This window comes from Schistocerca cancellata, chromosome 1 (assembly GCF_023864275.1).
Source record: "Schistocerca cancellata isolate TAMUIC-IGC-003103 chromosome 1, iqSchCanc2.1, whole genome shotgun sequence".
NCBI lineage: Eukaryota > Metazoa > Arthropoda > Insecta > Orthoptera > Acrididae > Schistocerca > Schistocerca cancellata.
Window position 1 is genome coordinate 872,285,184 of NC_064626.1, and position 23,824 is coordinate 872,309,007.

Consider the following 23,824-nt stretch of genomic DNA (forward strand, 5'->3'; position numbering starts at 1 on the left):
CACAAATGAGTGAAGGAAAACAGGGGGAATGAAGTACTAGGTACAAAAATTGGTGTATTACCAACATATACAGACAAAAAACTATATTTTGTATTAAAAATTTATGAATCTCATACAAACATACATCATTTATAGAAGGTGTTGCTAAGAGTAATAAAAATAAGTCCACTGCAAAAATACAGGGTATTTAAAATTAAATACAAAGTTGTTTATATAAATCTCAGTAAGGAGAAAGAAATACAATTACTGATTTTTTTACTCAGTATTCACTATTCCTGCAGTCTACATACATGGAGTTTGCACATGTACTTCATATACCTCACACAGCCAGAAGCATGTATTGTGTGCAAAGGGCAGTCTTAACTAGCACCTTTAACGATGGTACAGGCTCAGAGTGTACAGAAAAGCACCCATGTAACTAATCACAAACCTTATGAATAAAACTTCTGTTTGACAGTATAAAACAAATCATACATTCTATGAATGCAAAAGCAGTGAGTATATTCATATGCAAAAGCTTTTAACTCTGATTCTAGCTTGGAAAATGTCTTTTTACAATTACATGTAAGACCGTTTACTCCAGGTGTATAGGGGAAGGTTATTCCTGTCCCTGTCTCGATTTCAACTTTAACAGTGCTGTATTATACACTTATCTAAAATATGGCAACTAAAATATGATTGAAAATTTACTAGTCACTAAACAAAGTGATTGCAATGGAGCATAATCATAAACAAATAGAAACAAAGTGCTTAATCAAAAACAAATCTATGAAACATGCAGCATCAAAACAATGGCAGTAAGTCTTTGACCAGTCTGCTTTTTGCACTATAGGGTAATGTAAACAGAGTTTGACAAGCCACTCCCCATCATTGAACAATTGTGGTTTTTTAAAATGTTAAACAACATTCAAGACCTGGAGGTAGAGTTTGAGATGCAAGTTCTCCAATTTTCCTTTACAGGTGAAACATGATGATAAACTGAAATATGAAGGTACAGTTTCTTAATACCTGTGTTACAATTTCATATGAAACAAGTATGATGAATACAAATCCGTGTAGTGGAGGATGCCAAAACAATGTAAAAAGAGTGTAATTATGAGCTATTAAAACTGAAAACCAAAATCCAACAAATATAAAGCTACTGGGACATGTTATTAACGAGTGTGACACTGGAAAACCAGGGCTTAATGTTTGTATTTCTTTCATTAAGAAAGAAGAACTGTTACTGCACCTTAATGGAAAAACAAATCATCTGGATGTAAATTAGATTTAGAATGAGTTAGGGATAGATGATCACTGTTGCACATGAACAGCTGATTTCCAAGATCAACAGTGGGATATCATTAAAGGCATTGGACAATCAAATGTTGCAAGGTAGAACAGAGATACAGAAAATTCCAAGATAGTTGTACATCAGTGCTAAGGTCCTTAAAGGAAAAATGACTATCAAGACCTATTAAAGCCAATGGTGATACTGAGGGGGTCAAGAACAAATTAAGAAGAGTAACATGACTATTCAGTGCCAAAATTGGGAGAGCTAGCATAAATATGAAGTGATCTATTACCTAAGGCCAGAATTTCATACAAGTAGCAACAAAGGAATGCAAGGAATAGACTAGCATAGACAAAGCAAATTTTCTAGAATTAATTTAGTTAAACTGTGGAATAATTTTTCAAATGTGTGTATGGAACATAGAACTGCTTGAAAGTGAAAAGCGAATTGAGTAAACTAGGGACATTTGAAACATAGTGAATATTGGAAATTAAGTGGAGAGATGAATTAAGAAGTTTTAGACACATTTGGTAAAGCAAAAAATATTTAAAAAGACCCACACCAATAAGTGAAAAGGTTTGTGAAACATATGCTTATAGTCCAGGCTTGACAATTAAACAAAAGAGGGACCAAAATAGGCCTATAGGAGATGCCACAGAATGGTATTCATTCGACAAATTACAAAGTGTATAAATTACTTCCTGATGAAAATGTGGCACAAAATGGAAGGAAACTAATGCACAACTTTGAAATTCTAACACTTTATATCAGAGATATTGAACCAACTATCATTTACTGTTCTTTTTTCCTTTTTTAAATCACAGCTACAGGTATTTTTTCATTAGCAGGTGACACCTATAAAACAAAGATGAGTCCAATTACATAATGCTTACTAACATTTCAAATGAAACTTCTAGAAATAACGCCGGGCAAATTTGTCACGTTTGAGGATGAAGGCTGCTGCTAGTGGGCATCATTACCTATGCTGTTGTGTGAATATTGTGTAACAGCACCCCGGCCAGTTTTGAAATCTGCACAAACCAGTTAATGTCTATCATTCATTAACTTCATCCTTCCAAGTGATACATTTCCTATCTATTCATTGCAAGTACTATTGTACTTTACATTACCCATCTTTTAAAGACCCTTTAAATGCCTTCTGGGTCCACTTGTTTGAATTTGAGATATTTGATTCATTATATCTGTATGTGAGAGAATTTTTTATAACAATTACACATGAAGATACTCACAAAAAGTGCTACCGATAAAGTATTCACAAGGAATCCACAAAAGTCATGCAATTAAGGGTTTTATGAAAGTTTATGTAAGTGAAAACCATACTGATGTAAGTAAACAACGTGACAAGCATCAAGAAGGTTGCAATGTCACTGTAAACATCCTAAATTTTTCTTGAATCACATGGTGGATGACAGAAATTACTGAACAATATTCTGTGGTCTGCAACAGAAACGAATTTTACACATTATAAAGTTAATAAATATAAATCTATGGTTCAGGAGAAATGAAAAACCTGCATATCTGTGCTGGAACAATAGAGAAAAGTGAACATTAAAGGCACAATGAGCTATCCATTGGTGGTCCTTTCTTTTCCACTAAATAATGACTGCTATAAGGTGGCAAGGAATACTAAAAGATTTGTGTGAATTGTACTTCCTGTGTACACTAACACAGTGTGGCCACAGCCTAAGTAAGGATTTTACAGAGTCTTATGATGCAAATGACTTCCTGCAGAGTATTTTTGAGTTCACACAGGGTATCTGCATGAATTATATAGACAGCTATGTCATGGAAAATTGAACTCTTCAATCAACTGGTGAGATCAATTCTAACTTTAATCAGCAATGTACTGAAATGGTAAATACATCAGAAGTCATGATAGTACAACTTTATTTAAGGTGTCAGAAACACCTAGAACCCTAAATTCCATAAAATCACTTCAAAATTAAAAACCACATTAATTCTGAAATAGGGAGAAACTTATCAAATCAGCATAGAAATATTTATGTTATTTGTATGTTGTGCTATGATAAATTACATCTGTAAGATGGGCAAATATTTTAAACAATTACCCTCTTTTAGTAAATAAAACTTCCACAACCAAATTATGAACAAAACCCTTGCATACATTCAACCACAATCTCAGTAACTGTTTGTTGATACCAGCAGCTGTATAATACAATTTAAAAAATAAGTTTGTAGTCAACAGTGCATTACTGTGCTCTTTAAAATATTGTACAAATTTTTAATGTTGGCATGTTCCAGTCACAATATTTGTCCTATGTATTTGTAACTCCTTTTCATTATTAGTGCTACATGTGGAACATGCAGTACCTTTCTGTTTGACACTTTCTGTCATTTTGTTTGTATTTATAGCATCTCTATTGAAATCTTTTATGCTGTTACACACACCACAGTGCAGGAAGCAAAGGGAACACAGCAGAAATGTATTATCAAAAGTGCATAATTAGACTTCATGATGTATAAATTAGGATTTCATCAAGCAACAGCAAGGGTTAAACAGCAGAGCACTTCATTCCAAAATTTACCCAAAACCAAAACACTTAATGAAACCTCAGGCCAAACTGTGTTATATGAGTGCAGGGAACAGACCACCAAATGAAGTGAGTGACCTAGTGCAAGTGTTCAGGAGTATGGTTGTTGTAGCAGACCTGGAGTTGCTGTGCCTTCTCCAGCTGCCTTGTGCAAACTGCAAGATCCTCGTGGGCACGTTGCAGTTCCACACGCAGCTGTTCACTTGTTGTTTCCCAGTTGCGAGTAAGCTCCTCTTGATGTCTCAGTCTCTCTAGAAGTGCAGACCTGTAAATCAGAGCAAAACCACTAGTACAAAAATAAGAAAGTTATATTAACAAAATATATAATACACACAATGGAAGCATGCAGTGTGTCACAAGACACTATCTCAAAGAGGAGTAGAACACACTTCAAATATTAAGGCAGTCAGAAAAAGATGAATGTGTGTAATGAGAGGGAAGGTTCAAACTTATGGACAGAAGGGCAAAAATCAAGAAAAATATGTACAGGGAGTTACAATAGTGGAAATATGGAGCTAGACAATAGATTATAAAAGATTATAACAGGATAATATATGACCAGAGTATTGAAGGAAATTTGTGATGAAAATTGAGCCTTCTAATGCAGTGTCTGGAATTATCAGTTTTGTGGAATGTATTTACAAAACACAATGCAACGCACCCAGACAGCTGAGCACATTAATACACCACTTCCGATATTTGGAGAGGCGAACCTGTCCTGGGTCAAATAGTGGATTAATGACATGGGCTGGTGGGCCAGCCAGCTTGGAAGAGGTTTTTGGTCCACTTCCCACATCCATCTACATAATTACCACACTGGTACCCATGCCATCCCTCAAATACACACTGCACAAACATTTCAAAGAATATTCTCACACTTGAGCATGTTATTTATTCTAGACACAGACTGATGGGTTATACAAATTCTGTTCTATCTGTGTTGTGGTGTCACGAAGGCCATCAGGCCACCAACTGTCACTAACACAGCCAAAAGCCATTCATATAACAATGTTGATCCTGTAAAGAAATGGGAAAAGGGGGGAAAAAAAGGAAAAATAACAAGAACAAGAAGGAAAAGAAGACTATACAAGACTCAGTGCAGATCTCTGCTATTGTGTTCCAGAGAAACAGGGCACATTGTGCTACCAGTAGAAATAGTCAATCAATGTATTTCACTCTTATTGTGTGTACAATGTGAGTTTATGTAAATTTCCCTAGTCTCTCAAGTGGGTTATTGCTTGATAAAATAAATGTTATGAACAGTAGGGTCAGAATAGGGGTAGCAACAGAAGTGTTGGCTGGGCAATTTTGGAGCCTAGGGTTGGTATAAAAGAAACATTATGTTCAAGTACTTAAAAGTTGTCATGCATCAAATAACAAAAGATTGTGTAAATAAGGTGGACAATAAAAAGCTACAACAGGTTAGAGGGAGAGAGAGAGAGATAGAGAGAGAGAGAGAGAGAGAGAGAGAGAGAGAGAGAGAGAGAGAAGTAGAAGGAGGACATTAGGTTTTAATGTCCCATCAACATAAGTGTCATTAGAGACAGAACACACACTTTGAATGTTTCAAGAATGGGTTCCTTTCAAAGGAACCATCCTGGCACTTGCATAGAGTGATTTAGGGAAATCACAGAAAACCTAAGTCTGGATAGATAAATGGGAATTTCAACTATCTTCCTCCCAAGTGTGAGTCCAGTGCACTAATCACTGTACCACATTGCTTGGAACACATTGTTTCATGTCCATTGCTGCTAGTGCTCATAGTTTAAATACATGTACCTGTAATTTGTCTTTATTATTGTACTTCTCTTGAAGGAATGTAATCTGTGTTTTTTTTTTCTTCTCACTGTAATGATTACTCTACCTCAGAAGTGTAATCTCCAGGAACAATGTGATCAGACAGGAGATTACGAACAGGGTGCAAAAGAGTTCTGAATTCTACCAGCAAATGAGAACCCTCTGGTGGACAACATGACTCCATAAAAAACAAAATCACTGATGTTCAGCAGATACTTTGATACCTATGGTACCAAAGCACACACCCTAACAAGGACAGAGTCATTGAGACTCCAGGCATCAGAAATGATATTTATTAGATCCACTACCAGAAGACCAAGAATGATAACGAATGAGGAGGTGAGGAAGAAAGCTGGAAACAAGACATTCCTTTTAAACTCAATCAGCACATCATGATGAACATCATTAAGGATGACCATGATGACAGAGAAAGGACAATGGACAATGTTCTCCATGGCAGGTTACACATGGATGGAAGTAAGTGGAAGAGGCTTCTTAACAGTACTATAGGAACTGGAACTGTAAAATAATGATGATGATGACGGTAATTTATAACTGTTGGATTCTATATCAGCTGTAACTTATAATATGTTTATCGCAGTGCATGTAATAATATGTGGAAGGCCTGGATTTTAGCAAGGGCTCCTACAATCATGTATGCTGTAGCCATGACCTCTAGGATTGTATATGCTAGGGCCAGGCTCCCTGACTAATCACCAGTCAGTTGTGTTGGCCACCCTGTCCATCTGTGCCCCTAGGAGCCCACTGTATGACTGAGTTTCCCACTCTACTTGTTATACACCAGCATAGCTAAGTAAGGTATGTCATTACTGATATCCCTTGAAAAAACAATATGCCAAAAACTAATTCTTTGCACATATCTTTGAATAAATACTCAGATAAGAGTTAAGGCTCATATCACTGTCAACAGCCAATACAATCATTGCAAAACTTTATAACAGTAAAAGTTTACTTTTTAAACACAAATTACTAATAGGGTACTGGTCTGCAGTTCATGTATTTCACTTACTCTGTTTATGTGTCAATGTGGCATATCACCTACACAGGTAACGTTTGTTGTAAAAGCAGAAATACATGTTGAAAGGTGAAGTCACCGGAGAACTGGTATCATCAATTAATTAATTAATAAGCACATTATGTACTTTATAACCAATGAGAAACAGAATTTTTGTCTCCTTTCTTTTATTGTATATCTTTTTTATCATGTTTTTACTGGGTGAGAATATAGCTGACGTCAACAACAAGAAAAGAAGAACCTGCTACTAAAAAAATAATATTGGCTGGTTACCATATAGATGATCAGATGGAAAGTAGTGTACATGACCTCATTTACACACAAATACAATATATTTGAATGATATAGAAAAAAAACATAATGTAAAATTAGATCATTATTGTTTATAGCTGTAAATTACGGCATTTCTCAACAAAAAACTGAAGTGATTACAGTAATTTTCATTCACTGATATTTGAATAAGAACACTAAAAATTTCAAATGGGAGAAAGGTCCAAAATACATTGTTATCTTGCATGCTGTAAGTAACCCAATAACAAGAACATTATCATTTAACTGCAGTAACTCATTCCACATGTTAAAGTAACAAAGAATTCTGGTTGAAAATACTAATTAAGCACATGAAGCTGTTTTGGAAAGAAATGAAAAAACAAGTTTTAACAATCGTGTCTACATTTCTACTATTGAAGGCATCACAAATAGTGTAGTGGTGGATGCCTTATTTCAGTTCAACTTCATCATCCTATCATTTCTGAAAGCTGGATAATCTGAATGCACATCCTATGACTTGAATCTGTTTAATATCAGTGGTAACAAGAGAGCCAGCCAGTGTTCTGTGAGCTGTTTCAAGAATATGCAGCACATCACAATGACTTCACAAAATATTGATATTGTGGAACAAATGTTAGGCAGGGATATAATTTTTTCTGGGTTACTTGTGTAGTAAGCATGTGTGTATGATTCAAATTCTTGTATTTTGTGTACTTCAATTTAGTTTTGCAGATGCACTGTAATAAGAAAATATTTATATGTGTTAGAGACAGTGGTAATATTATTTCTTGATGGAAAGGAAAGAGACGTGCTTCATTTTTTTTAATGTAATGTGGAAAATATACTATATTTACTCAGTTGTCAAGTAAAATTTATAAACAATGGATCCTTTATGTTGTTTATCATACTAATAAAACTGCCCACACCATAGTTTGATCACAGAGATTTTAGATCATACTTATCTCAAAAGTTGCAGATAAAAACAGCTGAACATTCATTTTCATTAAAAAAATACATTCAGGAAAAAAGAACTGAGTAATCTAAGATAATTGATCAGACCAGTCAATTGCAATGAAAACAGTAATGATGAAAATAAATAAGACAACTTTAAAGCTGTAAGACTTATTCAAATATTAATTACTTTTTGAACAATTGTGGTAAAGTCACAGAAAATCCAGCCTTATGTAAACTACTTGTTGGTGAAATATGCAATATGCAGGTTGTACGGTTGTGGTTCACGAAACCTTATTGTTCCTCACAGATCATTCAGAACTACACTGTACAACTTCAGACATGCTCTTGGTTCCACAGGGTCTTGCAGATTTGGTAAGACTTGGCTGAACCTGGAGCACCTCTGAAGATTTCGAATGCAGCTCTAGATAACCTGTCAGCAGCAGTAAGATTTCATGGAGCATGACTATACAATTTGCATGTTTCACCAGCAAGTAAGATAGCTGGTTGAGAAATCCTTTATTGTATTTACATAAATTATTTGAAAATTAGTAACCATACAACATCTATCTGATAATACATAAAAACCTTGCTCTAGCATGCACCCACTCAATACTGAACATACCTGTCACTGGTATCCGTATAACCAGAATCTTTGTCCAGCTGCACAATACGTAACACCTTGAGCAAGCGTGTCAGTAAGTTGTCAGCTTCTACAATCTGATCAACAAGAGCCAAAGCTGGTGCAGAGGGGAGACGATTGTTAGGTCCAGAGCTGTCACCCTCAGATTGCTGTCGTTCCAGAATGGCCTGGGAAAGGTCCTGTAGAGATGGGCTGTTGACTAAGCGACCATTAGCTTCTGAGCTGTGTTGATTGTGTATCTGGACGGAATTCTGTACTGTATTCTCCGTATCAGTGTCTGTAAAATAGATGTACAATGCAGTCATGTAAAAATGACACATAATTCAGTATAGTATCACAAGCAAGGGACTTCTGAGCCTCACCAATATGTTTTGGAGAATGGTAGGTCTCACACACAGAGGATATTTTTTGCTAAAGAAACATATTCTATCATAACCTGTTGTTTACAAGCTGTATGTATGAAATGTTCATTGAGGCTGTGAGTAAGAATTACAGCTCTACATAAACTACATTTGATTAAATGCATATCTGCATGAATTTACAACAGATGTTCCTAGCAGTCTGCCCTGAGCCACATGAAAAGTCTGATACCTTGACAATAATGAGCATTGAATTCTGTCAAGCATGGCATGTTTCTGTTTCAATCTTAAATACACCACTGCATCAACTATTCTCTGGCACAATTAGACTAATGAAAAATATACTCGTGACATTCTTCAATAGAAAAGAAAACCAAGTGAATACACTGATCATGAAACTGTACTGTGTTCAGCAGGGCATACATAGTTTTACAAGGTTATCATCAACAATTCCATCTCAGATGAGTTGGTTGAGAGACAAGGGGCTAAGAGGAGGGGTGGGGAGAGAAGAGGAGGAGGAGGAGGAGGAGGAGGAGGAGGAGGAGGAGGAAATGGGGAGTGGAATGTCAAATGAAAGAGTAACTCAAACAGTTTTATAAAGAACCTTATAAATGTTCAATGTGAGCACCATTTGTCACACGGCACACATCAAGACTATAGCCAAGTTCTTCCCAAATGTTGATGAAGCCCCAAAGGAAAAAATCTCATGGCATTAGGTCGGGTGACTATGGAGGCCTTTCAAGGCAAGCCCTGTCATTGGGCCCGTTGCGGCCCATCCAGCACTTGGGTACAGTGAAGTTCAACCAATCGCATCAACCAACAATACACGCTGCACATTTGCACTGGTGCCAAACACAACTGTTTGAGTTGCTCTTTCATTTGACATATCTTTTATAACTGTATATTTAATGTAATAAATATTATAAAGTATTAAAACCTCAATATTCATTTATAAACACCCTGTATTTTGGTGACCAACTGAGCTGTCTTCTTGCGGATTTGGCTGGAGTTCAGCCAGAAAGTACACACAATAGCAAAATTCATAGCACCCAAAGAAGACAGCAGGGTAGTTCATCAAAATATTGTGCATAAACCGGATACAACACGGCATAACACTCAACTGCAAACCATTAATCATGCCTACAAAAACATGGCAGATCTTTTTTCACCCACTTGACTGGTTTCATGCAGCCCACTATGAGTTTTTCCCCTGTACTAACCTCTTCATCTCAGAGGAGCATTTAAACCTTTTGTTGACTGCATTCCAATCGCTGTCCTCCCCTAAAGCTTCTATCCTCTAGAACTCCCTCTAGTACCATAGAGGTTTTTCACTGATGTCTTAACACACACATCCTATCACTCTGGTCATTCTTCTTGTCAATGTTATGGATGTTCCTTCCTTCACAGATTCTGTGGAGAACCTCTGCATTCCTTATCTTATCGGTCCACCTAATTTTCAACATTCTTTTGCAGTTCACACACTTCACACACTTTGAAGCCTATGTTCGATACCTGTAGAATTCTCTTGGCCAGTAATGCCCTCTTTCCCTGTGCTGGTCTGCTTTTTATGTCCTCCTTGCTTCATCTGTCATGAGTTATTTTGCTTCCAAGGTAAGAGAATTCCTTTACTTCATCTACTTAATGATCACCTATTTTGATGTTAAGTTCACAGCTTTCTTTATTTTTTCTGCTACTTCTCATTACTTTTGTCTCTTTCCTGTTTGCTCTCAATCCATATTCTCCACTCATGAGACTTCATTCCAGTCAACAGCTCCTGTAATTCTTCTTCAACGTCGACAGCAAATCTTATGACTGATATACTTTTCCCCCAGAATTTTAATCCCATTCTTGAACTTATCTTTTATTTCCACCATTGCTTCTTTGAAGTATAGATTCAACATTACTTGCTAAAGACTGCACCCCTGTCTTTAATCTGAGCACTTCATTCTTGGTCTTCCAGTCTTATTGCTCCCTCTTGGTTCTTGTACAGTGTGACATGAATGAGTGGATATGACTGGAATGAATGTATGCATATAACCACACCCCCTGATACACACACCACTTTTATGCCTGCCACGTGATCCACATTGGTTCAGAGCATAATGCGGGGTATGTCAGTATGAGTGGAACAGTGCAAAGTGGACGATGGTACTCACAGTGTAGCAGCAAATGTTCATTGTGGAAAGTTATGTAACAAAGCAGTGGAAATGGTGTGGTCAGTTCTTTGCTGAGAAGTTTAATGGTGTCAAAGCGGCAGCAAAGTGTGCCACACAACACTTAGTCAGAAAACGGTGTCAGATAGGATCTGTTTTTAACACAATTCATTGTGGAAAGTTATGTAACAAAGCAGTGGAAATGATGTGGTCAGTTCTTTGCTGAGAAGTTTAATGGTGTCAAAGCAGCAGCAAAGTGTGCCATACAACACTTAGTCAGAAAACAGTGTCAGATAAGATCTGTTTAAAAAAAAAAAAAAAAAAAAAAAGTGTGCCTGCACACCGGAAAATGTGTCTGCAGTTCATCAGAAAATGCTTCAAATCGATCTGATGCCTGTTGCAAGAGACTAGCATATCATATCAATCATGTGGGTGAATACTCCACCTAGACCTGTTCTCCAGGCCACTTTTATTTGTCCACCCTGTTCACATTGTATATTGCCTTCCTTTCCCCACAACTTACTTCTATTTTTCTCATAATTTCGAACATTTTGCGCCACTTTACATTGCTGGACACTTTTTCTGGGTTGACAAATCCTATGAAAGTGTTTTGATTTTTCTTCCTTCTTGCTTCCACTACCAAGCACAAAATCAGAACTGCTTCTTTAGTGCCTTTAACTTTCCTAAAGCTAAACTGATTGTCATCTAACAGGTCCTCAACTTTCTTTTTCATTCTTGCCAGCTGCTTAGATGCATGAACTGTTATGCTGATTGTGCAATAGTTCTCCCACTTATCTGCCCATGCTATTTCTGAAATTGTGTGGATATTTTTCCAAAAGTCAGATGTTACATCACTCGTCTCATAGATTCTGCACATCAACCTTAATAATTGTTTGGTTAAGACTTCCCCCAATGAATTCAGAAATTCCAGTTGGAATTTTATCTATTCCTTCTGCCTTATTTGATTTCAGGTCTTCCAGAGATCTTTCAAATTCTGACTCTAGTGCTGGATCCCCTATGCCTTCCATATTGACATCAATTTCTTCTTCTATCACATCATTAGACATATCCTCCCCCTCATAAAGGTCTTAAATGTACTCTTCCACCTATCTGTTCTCTCTTTTTCATTTAACAATGGAATCCCCAGTGCACTGTTAATGTCACTACCCTTTATTTTCATTTAATTGGAGGTTGTTTTGACTTATCTATATGCCGAGTCAGTCGTCCTGACTATGATTTCTTTTTTTATTTTTTTTCTCCACATCTTTCCTGCAGCCATTTCACCTTTGCTGCACTACACTTACTGTTTACTTCATTTCTAAGTGATTTATGTTGCTATATACCTGTCTTTTCCTGAACATTTCTGTACTTCCTTCTTTCATCAATCAGTTGAGATATTTCTTCTGTTACCTAAGGTTTCATCGCAGTCACGTTCCTTGTACCTATTTCTATCTGTCTAATATTTGTAACTGACCTTTTTAGAGATGTTTATGCCTCTTAAACTGTACTGCGTACTTTAGTATTCCTTATCACAGCATCAACATTATAATGAATGTGTATTAACAGTAGTTTATGCTACCTATTCTGATTGACACAACTTGCGATCAGACTCATTTTTCAATTTTGTTTTATCCTAACTTGCAAATTTTATTTTTAGAGAGGGAGTCTATGGGATTGATGTATTGAATGGCAACATTCATTTAAATTTCTCTCTTTACAATGTTTTCTGTAACAGTTTGAAAACCCATGACTACCTTTGATTTTAAAAAAGTAAATTATCCTCTAAATTCCATTTTTCTGTGTGGCCATAATTAGCATATATTTTGCATTATGTAAGTTTTGCTTATAAAAGTTTCTAATAACATTTTATTTTTCATAAAATTAAGAACTGTTATAATTTTTCACAAAACCCTTCACAGGGAAAAAAGTACAAGATATTTCTTATTTTAGGAATGTGACATACTTTGTGAATTCAGTGAACACTGTGCATTATTTTTATTCAGATGTGTGACTTTTAACTGAAAACATATCTGAAACGTAATAAAATTTTGTCAGTTTGCGGACAGTGTTTATTAAAAAAAACTTTTAACTGGACTTGTGAAATCCCAGTGTTAGAAAATCCTTAGCAAACTTCAAACATGTCTCATCATTCCTCAGTGCTTCAATATTCCACTTCCTTCCAAACTAGTTCATGCAGGCAACTTGCTTTAACTTCAATCTACTCTTCATCACTACTAAATTGTGATCTGAGTCTATATTTGCATCTGGCTATAACTTACAATCCAGTATCTGATTTCAAAATCTCTGACCATGATGTAATCTGGCTGGAATCTTCTAGCATCTCCAGGCCTTTTCCAAGTATACCACCTCTTGTGATTCTTGAACAGGGGATTTGCTATTACTAGCTAGCATTTATTGTAGAACTCTATTACCCTACATTCTTTTGACCAGAAATCCTTATGTTCTTTCAATTTCGTTTCATTGACTCCGCACTGTATCTAGATTGAGCCTTTGCAGTTCCCTTTTCAGATTTTCTAGCTTTCCTGCTACATTCAGACTTCTGACTTTCCATGCACTGACTCATAAAATGTTAGCCCATCATTGGTTATTCTGGTTATTCCACCTTTTTCTCATGGTTACCTCCCCCTTATCAGTTCCTTCTCAGTAGCCTGAATGGGGGATTGATCCAGAATATTTTGCCAATAGAGACTGTGATGACAGATTTTCGATTACAGACCACATGTCCTGTGGATACCCATTGTGTGTCTTTAATGTGTTGGTTTCCATTGTCTTCTGCATCCCCATGCTTTTGACAATTACTCATTCTTCTAACTTTTAGGGGCAGTTTCCCATCACAAGGACAAGAGAGTGCCCTGTCCACCCCTCTGCCCTCTTTAACAAGGTTGTTGGCAGAATGAGAGTGGCTTCTGACATCAGAGGTGTTTGGCCACTATTGCTGATTTTTATTCAAAACTTAAGCTGTGCCTGGTTCTTAACCCCAGACATACAACATTTTGATATTTGGTCAAAGACTTTATCCCTAGACCACAGGTTCTGTCCTGGAGAATCATATGTTACTTTTCATTTTCACTCTGTAGCTGTTATTATACAGATTATTAACTCTAGAAAATTTATAACAAAAGAAATTATTACAAAATGTAGAAAATAGAGCAAACTTGACAAAAAACTTTGTGTGTCTACTGGTTTTGTTACTTTGTCTCATGAAACAAATAGTGAAGAGGCTAGAGAAAAAATCTTCCTTGTAATGTTTATGTTCTTTCCTGCCTCAGATGGGTTCTCTTGCTCTTGACTGAATACCTGTACATCTCACCTCCATATACTACTTCTCTATTTGTTTTTAAGTATCGAGAAATACAAGTTCCATACACTTGAGATTATGCAGCTTACTCCTTTTTTGTGTTTCTGTCAAGTGTGCCATATTTTCATCGTTTTGGAATGATTAATCATACTCTATAATATACTGTTGATTTTGTCCTCTTAAGTTAACATTGTTTAATATTTTCTTGCTTTCATTAATTTATTTTGAAATTGATTCTTACCGGTACCAGGCTCAGAACAGACTGATAATCTCTTAGCAATTCCACCACCTGTGGCACTCTTTATAGCCCCAATGACAGCTGCCACAAATGATGATTGTGGCTGAATGGACGGCAGCTCCCCATTTGTAGCTTGTGGTGCATTTGAAGTTGGAGGCTGTGGTGGAGTTTTGCCACGACTGTGTTCAGGGCTTGCCTCTACACTGCTTTCACTTTTGCTGTAAGCCTCATTATGAAATATTACATCCTGTAAAATAGAATTATCATTATATGTTGGCGCAATATCAATCACAATTTTAAAAGAATCTCTCTTTGCATTTCCATCCATGACATAAAGAAAATGTTATTCAGGTGAAGATAAGAATGCTGATAACCTTGCCACTGTGACCACCAAAATTCACAAACAACAAAAATCAATGCAGGCAGCTTCGCATAAGTAGACAGTGTGCAGTAAAGAGCATGTCAGCTTATAATGCTACCTTGTGTAAGCAAAACTAGTCTGTTTCATTCATTCTTCAACTATGTAGATATCACTGTGTATGTCATGCAAAAAATAGCCATCAAGCAACTTTCTTCATGAAATGTCCCTGTATAAAATACTTCTCTCCCATTGCCTTAATTCGAGGGGATAAAATTCTTCAAAATAAGTGTATAACTTGAATAGAGCTGAATAGTGCTGCTTTTGACTGGCTTATAATTTTCAAGGCATTATGAGCAACATAGTAACAAATGTCATACTAAACTATGCATTAATGACACTTTAAAAGTAATGAAAGACACTGGAAACAAAATCATGGCTCTACTAACAAAATTTTTAAAATATTCCTTGGTAGAAAAAAAAGGTGAGAAGCAGACATGGATAACTTGTAAATGTAATCCATTAATTTAGTTGATTTTTTTAGAAATATTTGTAAAATAACCATATGACACATCTAAAATATTAATTTTGCTTTACAAAAATGAAAACAACTTGCATAGAACACAAAACTAACTATACTGTGGAAGCTATAATGTGGCAGTCGACTGCAATTGTAAACAGACGAGAACTGAGACCACCCAATGGGAAGGGAGACTGGGTGGTTGGTAATTTGCACGTTCTGTGGATCATAATTGCAACATCTCATTATGTTATGGAATGTGTCAGTTATTCAATTACAGTATGGTAATATAAGGTTCTGGTGGAATGTAAATAATTTAGGAATCAACTCATCAAATAATAGAGACCTGGAGTAGTTGACAAGGTCTGGCATAGGAGGATGCCAAGTGGGTGCCTATGGCTCTGCTGCAGATTTGTTTGTGTACCTTACGAGCTGTCTAGAGCAAACATCCTAGTCACCCAAACCCAGTGACTGGTTCAGTTTCATTGGTGATATCTACTCAACCCAATGTGCCACCTTCCTGAACAGTATCTCCACCTCTCTGATGGCTCCATCCATATTTCTGTCCTCCTTATCAAGTCAACTAACAAGCAACAGCAGCTGCATTTTGGTAGCCATCATTCTTCCCATACAAAAAAAATCACTCCCACATAGTCTGGCCACCCATGGACTCCATCTGCAATGATGAGAATTTCCATGCCCAATATGCTGAAAGTCTCATTAACGCCTTTAAGGACAGGCAATATCTCCAAATCAAGTCTATAGACAGATTTCCTACTCCACATCCTCATATGCCCCTAATCCTGCTGAAGAGAAAGAATTTCAATGCAATTTTGGAGCTTACCTCCAGATCCTTCTCAGAAATGTTGTACGTTGCAACAAGTTGGTCAATGAGAGCTTCCAGACGTGAGCCCAGGCCTAGGAGCTGCACCGCTGCACCCGACACAGCAGCACCCTGCTGCACCAGCAGCTCCTCACTTCGAGCCCCCAGGCCTCCCAGCCTTGCCTGCAGTGCCATGTTCTCCTGCCTGATATAAAACTTCATTTTATTAAGATTTTTTATTAGTTACAGTATTAACTGCTATAATCTAAATCTGAAACTAGCATTCCATTTTTTTTGTTACACTTTCACACACATAAATGTATAGTCTGAGAGGTAGTCCTGAGCCTGCATAATACCGCAAAGCATGTATCTGTAATGTAATGTACACAATGGAGGCTGGAAAATAACATGGGTTTTCATGAAAGCAGTGGTACTACACTAAAAATGTGCTTAAAATGTGGACACTTTTCACCATTTGGAATGACTATTTGATTGACTGTCATGGAGAAATGAAAGTAATTTTATTGTTGACTTCACTTCTATTTTGATACAAAGCATTGAAGTCATAAACAAGTGTGAAAGGCTCAGGTTGACAAGAGATCCCATGAATTAAGGCGATGAAAATCCAACAGGTATTATTATGTGAGTAGTTTGCAGTACAGTGCACAAATGCACAACTCATATGATATTTGAAAAAAGTGATCCTTATGTACACTAACTGAATCTGTAACAAAATCAAAGATTGATTGTCTTACACATTACTGTTTAGAATGGCTATTATAATCTTTTTAGAGTTGAAACAGAACAGTATTGCTTACAGTAATTTCTGTAACAGTCTAAAGCTGCAATGACTTCTATCTTAAGTGTAATAATGCCATGTCTCTCAAGGCCACAAAGTGTAAATCTATCCAAGTATTATTTAACTGGATAAGTGCTGCCAATCAATCTACATTTGAGTCTGCTTTTATTTATTTATTAATCCAAGGATCATTTCACAATGATATAGGATTTGTAACTGTAATGCAATGAAAATAAATAGTTCATAATATACATACACATGGAATACTGGTATAAAAATACATTTTTTATGAAGATAGGACAAGTGGTAGGCCATTTCCTTGCTGAGGGAACCTTACTGCCAATTGCCTGAAATGATTTAGGGGAACTGCAGAAACATAAATAAAGATAGACAGACACAGAAAACTCTATCCTCTTCAATACAAAATCAATGTCTTAACAACTGTGCTGCCTCATTTTGTTGGTCCCTAACTGTATCATGTTCTTTGATTTACACACAATTTGACATGTTATACATGAACAGACTTAAGTTGCTCACTTATGTTCCAAAAAGGAAAAAAAAAGAAAAGATGGCATCCATTTAAATTTATATGGGAAAGAAATAATGACAAAAGATGCATACAAAAAATAAAACAGATTGATAAGGTGCTGAAACTTGAGTAAAAAATCTGTGGGGTAAAACACAGCACTCTGAAATGGGCTCTGTATGCAATGTCACTGAACCAAAATTTCATTTTTAAATTGTTAACATGGAAAATATGAGGAATGGTGGAGATCAAAAAAACAAATTGCGTAGAATAAAAAGGTAGATTGCTAGTTATCATACAAAGGACACACTGAATCACAGGCAGCGACAACCAAAAGAATGCTATATGCTAAGCTTTTGGCCAAAAGGCATTCTTCTGAAGTATAAAACATATTCACACAAGCACAACTCACACACACACATAACCACCATCTTTGGATGCTGAGGCTAGACTGTGTACTGCACCTGTGTGTGATGGGAGAAGCAATCTGTGGGTGGTGGGAGTAAGGAGTAGACTGGGGTGGGGAGGGGCAGGGATAGCAGGATAAGGGTGGGGTAAGATGTAGTGCTGCTTGTGAAAGCATGCAGGGATGTTCTGGGAGCAGGGTTGGAATGATAAATACAGTTGGGAGATTTGGGAGGGTAGGGGGTGGCAAGTGGAATAGGAGTCTTGTAGAGAGGGCAAGAAAAAGAATAGTGTGTGCACTGGTTGAACAGAGTATTGCATAGATTGGGAATGGGAGCAGGCAGGGGATAGATAGGTGAGGGACAGAGACTAGTGAAGGTTGGAGCCAAGGTGTTACGGGAACACAGAATATACTGCAGGGAGAATTCCCACCCATGATATTCTGAAAAGTTAGTGTTGGTAGGAAGGTAGGGAGGATCCAGAGGTGCAGGCTGTGAGTCAGTCATTGAAGTAGCACATGGTGTTGGGCAGCATCTTCAGCAACTGGGTGGGCCAATTTGTCATGGCCACATAAGACACAGCACAATGGTTGCAGCTTAGTTTGTAAATCACTTGACTGCTTCCATAGGTAGCTCTGCTTTCTGTGGGATAGTAGATGCCTGTGGCTGGACTGGAGTAGGTGGTGGTGGGGGATGTATGGTGAAAGTCTTGCATCTAGGTCTATTGCAGGAATATGAGCCATAGGGTAAGGGGTTGGTAGCAGAGATGGAGTAGTGATGGGCAAGGATGTTGTGTAGGTTCAGTGGGCAGTGGAATATTGTTGTGGGTGGGATGGGAAGGATAGCAAGTAGCATATTCTTCATTTCAGGGCACAACACAAGGTAGTTGAAACCCTGGCAGAGAATGTGATTTGGTTGTTTCAGTCCTGGTTGGTACTGAATCACATGAGGAATGCTCCTTTGTGGCCAGACAGTGGGTATGTGGGACGTGGTATGTGACTGGAGAGACAATACACTGGAGACCTGTTTCTGTACAAGGTTGGGAGGGTAATACTGGTCTGTGAAGGCCTCAGTGAGATTCTTGGTATATTTGGAGAGGGACTGCTCATCTCTATGAATACTACAACCATGAGTGGCTAGGCTATATGGAAGGGACTTCTTTGAATATGGTTGATCATGGTGACCTCTCGCCTGATTCAGATTCACTGATGATATTTTCGTGATCTGAACCAAGGGTGAGGAGACCCTATCCAAATTCCCCCAGGACCTCATTCACTTCACCTGATCCTGGTGGTTGTAGGGTAGGAGTCATTCAGGTATTGGGAAATGTAGTGTTCAATAGCAGCAAGTCCACTGGCATAGGGATGTTAGTGCAGAGGTACATGGCATCAATATTGATGAGCAGGGCACCATTCGGTAAAGGAACAAGAACTGTGGAGGGTCAGTGGAGGAAATGGTTGGTATCATATATATAGGAGGGTTGATTATATATAACAGGCTGATGGTGTTGCTCGATGAGAGTAGAGATTCTCTCAGTGGGGCATAGTAACTGGTCACAATGGGGCATCATGAACAACTATATTGTCACAAAGAATTACTTCTCTTTTAAAGGAATTATCTACAAACAAAAGCATGATACAGTGATGGGCACCCATAATGCACCATCCTGTACCAAACTAATCATGGACCATGTAGAGGAATCCTTTCTAACCACACAGAATCTCAAACGTCTCACCTGATTAGATTCAGATTTAATTATTTCCCATAGTTATTGTGATACTTCAAAATTAAGTAAACAACTGCACTTATCTTGATAAGTTTAGAGTAAAAAATGTAGTCACAGTTTACATTAGGTACATTTCAGGTCATACATTTCTGCATATGAAACATTACTAATATGTCAAAATTATTTTTAATGCTGGAAAGAGAGACACGTTTCCTTCCAGTGTTGTGTAAATAAGTGATATGTATTTGAGAATATCGATGATGAAGTTGGCAGTGACATGCCACACATGAGACTATTGTTGCCTGCTATGCAGAGCTCCCTTATCTTTCTATTTTTCAGATGAAGCTCATACAAACAGAAGATGGAAATGGAAAGACACTGGATGTCATCAGCTTATGATGCTGACTGGACTTTTTTCTCTGTTCATGCTCCTTCATTTCTGGAAACTTTGAAACAGGCATAAGATAAATCTGAAAGTTAAATTCTTGCTATTTCTGAATGAGCAGCTGGATGAAGCCAGAAGGGCATGTCAGGATTTTCCTTATCATCATAGGCTACTTTTATTTCTTCAAATGCATCGCCTACACCTTGCAGAGTTCACCATCCAATGCTACACCATTGAAGGTGACTCATCTCACTTCAAATCTACCAATGTTTCTTCTGAAGACACCTCAAGCTGAATCATATACTACCTTGTGAAACTGAACAGTTGTGGAAATACTATCTTAGCTTTATTAACTGAAAACCATTATTTATACAGATACCACATTGAATAAAGTACCATACTAGGTGTCTTACTAAAAGTAAACTTTTCATAGTTGCATTTTTAATGTCACTCAATCACTTGCACCAACTTATCTTATTGTAATAAATAGCTTCCCAGATTGAGAAGTAGCAAGTACAGAATTTATGTGTTGTTTTGTCAGAGTAACTGATATTAATTTCTCCAAAATCTGGAAAATGTCTGGAATCATTTGGCAGAACTCATGGAAATTGTGTTCATGTTCAGAAGTTGAGAGGGCTCATGAGACATTACAGTTGAACTACGTTTGAAATCTATAGCAAGGTATGGGTGTATCCAGTATTTCTTTCCTTTTTCAGTTCTCTCTGTGCTTTAAAAGCTGATAAGCTGCAACAATGTCCTCTTCAGAAGAGCTCATGATTGCACCTTTGGCAGAAATGTGATTTGTGCTGCCCTGTTTTTTTGTCATGCTGGTCTAGTAGGAACATGAGTGTCACAAATAAGAGAGACATAAGTAAAAGCCTTGTATTGCATGACCTTTATTGCAGTGTGTTTTCTTGCATATCATATCACTTCAGTGGAAACCACACCTAACAGTTTTCTGACCTGAATTTCCTATTTGATAACAAAAAATAAATAAATAAAATAAAATATGTGCGGGCATACTAAAGGGACGATGCAAATAAAATTATCATAGAATTTATAGAATATGAAGTTGACAGTGAATCACCACAGTGACAGTGATGATGATAAAAAAGACCAAAAGAGTTAAGACTCTTGATGGACTATTATGATCTTGCGATCTTTTTGAGGAACATACCTGCGCTGCTCACTGATTCTTACTAGGTGCTTGCACTCTTCCTGTGACTGTTGCAAGCCTGCACTCAGTCTGCTAATCTGAAACATGTAAATGAAGTTTTATCACTACTACTGCCGTGAAGACAAATTCAATTATAGGAACTTGTCTTACAATATCTTCAGTCATGTACAGTGTATTTTGTGTAATAGTCCAATGATTAGAAATGTGCTTTAGCACAACTTGAGCACCTACATTTCCTTCAAATTATTTTGACCAATCAGCACACTGTTAAATTATTCATCAGCTGGTCCCATGACACTTGCAAAGAAGTACACTAAGATCTTTCACAAGGATCATGGGTATTTATCAGTAAGAAAGAAAGTAAATGTCCACATCTTCAATACATACAAAAAGTATATTCTTATACAGATGCAGTACATCTGAATGTGCATGAACAGCAATAGTCAAACAGAACAACTCTGATACAGAATTGATGACACGTTACTGACAGAATAATCTGTAGTTTGTAAGGTATGTTGCTGAACATCGTTATTAGCAATGGCCCAGAAATCTTAGAGATCATGTGATGGGTATTTCGGCAATAATTATATACACAGTTCTCTCATCACCATCAATAATGTCTGTTTTACATTGACATTTACAAGAAAACTAGTGATAATTTACATTATTTGTGTAACTTAGAATTATCTCTCAGTACTGTATGAAGAAAGAATAACATACATAAATAACTGCTGGGGTAAGCAGCTGAGGTAATATAATTCTAAGATTGTTCCTATGGCAAAAATGTCTCAATATATCGTTTTCTTGAAACATTTCAGCTATGTGGAATTAATAGAAACACGATGCAGCATGTAAAATAATGTTTATCTAAAAACAAAGATTCTGTAACTTATCAAACGCGCGCGCACACACACACACACACACACACACACACACACACACACACACACACACACACACACACACACACACATCCATCTTCATATATACAGACACAAGCAGACATAGTTTATGCTTAAATGGAGTGCAAATTACCCAGACTAAACTCATCCAGTCTTTAGTAATGAGAGCATTTAGCAACTAACAACAACTTTAAAAATAATTTCCAATGTTTTCTAAGCATTTTCCCACATACATGCTTATGGGAGCTCGTATATTATGTATTAGCCTTATAAAATAACAGCCCAGTTATTAAAGGGGTAACATTTTATTTGTACTCACATATGACAAAACAGAAATAAGAGTAAATAACGTAACCATGCTGACCATTGCAGAGTTAAATTTATGGGTTCACCACTCATTGTGACAAAGTGGATTAGTGATGTCGCCACATCAGTCTCCATTTTCTTGAAAGGAGGTGCTCCTGGTATATGGGGGAACTTGCACTTGGTTTGTGTCTCTGTTCCCATGAGAACTACTGGTGCAGGCAAGGGGTGCTCCAGTTCTACTGTTGTCACATTGGCATCCTCTTCCGGTACTGGAAGTGCAGTGAAATGGTTTGCCTAAACATTAGCCTCCATGTCAGATTGTGATGATGTAGGCTGACTAAGAAGTGTACCCTATTGGTTAATGCCAGTTTTGAGCTGCTCAGCTGAGACTCTCTCTTGTTTGCTGTCCTTTTCAACTCTGAAATTGTGATGTCATCTAGCATGTCTCTGTATGGTCCTGAGTATAGTGAAATAAGCAGTGGGTGCATTATATCATGCCTAAGCCACACGTGGGACTTCCTCCCCCCCCCCCCCCCCTTTCTTTCAGGTCTTTGTGCATGAACACCCTCTAATCTCAACATCTGACAGGGTTGGTAGGCTTAAGGTTCCTCATTCTGGTGCCAAGTTTGTGAACTGTGTACATAGCTCAGCATCATTCAGCTGTGCAGATAATGACATGTTTAATTGAGGTCTGTTCTGACAAAACTCAACAACAATAAAATCTGCAAAAATGAGTTACATATATGTTTGTGTACTTCTAAATGAGACAGATCCTTTGTAGTTTGCAAAATGTGAGCATCTACCACTTGCAGTAGATATTTATTGTTAGTTTTCAATAAAGTAGACCACTACTTCCCAATAAGGGATGCCTCCTGACAGGGTACTTGGTACCACTGAAAAGAAATTGAGAAAACTTGAAACCCAACATTAACATCATATTATTATGAGGTTCTGAGCCACAATGGTACCTGTATGGATAAATAGTTTGATGGACATTGATTGATCAGTTGTAATAAAACCAAGAACCCATTGTGTGAAAAAAGTTTGTAAAAAATCTAAAGAGATTTTTTGATACTTTCATCAGAAGCCCAAGAGTTCAACAGGTGATGAATATGACAATGGGAATAATGAAGTACAGTACCTTAATGAACAAATTTCTTAAATTAATATTTGTTCAGTATGTTAAAATAAACTACAAAATTACTGCTATATAATAAATAACCTACAGACATCCAGCTTTGTAAAAAAATTCACAATCTTCACATATTTTTAATATACGGCTGGAA

At 37.0% G+C, this 23,824-nt stretch overlaps 1 protein-coding gene across 1 annotated transcript in view; it reads right to left on the reverse strand.

Annotated features, from left to right (window-relative positions):
- LOC126109897 (hormone receptor 4) overlaps window positions 1-23,824 on the reverse strand; it is a 617,359-nt gene that overhangs the window by 32,164 nt on the left and 561,371 nt on the right. The window contains exons 13-17 of the mRNA XM_049914995.1: window positions 21,331-21,407; window positions 16,335-16,518; window positions 14,616-14,859; window positions 8,526-8,820; window positions 3,964-4,111 (exon numbers count right to left, since the gene is read on the reverse strand). Of these exons, the coding sequence (XP_049770952.1) occupies window positions 3,964-4,111; window positions 8,526-8,820; window positions 14,616-14,859; window positions 16,335-16,518; window positions 21,331-21,407 (948 nt within the window). The remainder of the gene's footprint in view (window positions 1-3,963; window positions 4,112-8,525; window positions 8,821-14,615; window positions 14,860-16,334; window positions 16,519-21,330; window positions 21,408-23,824) is intronic.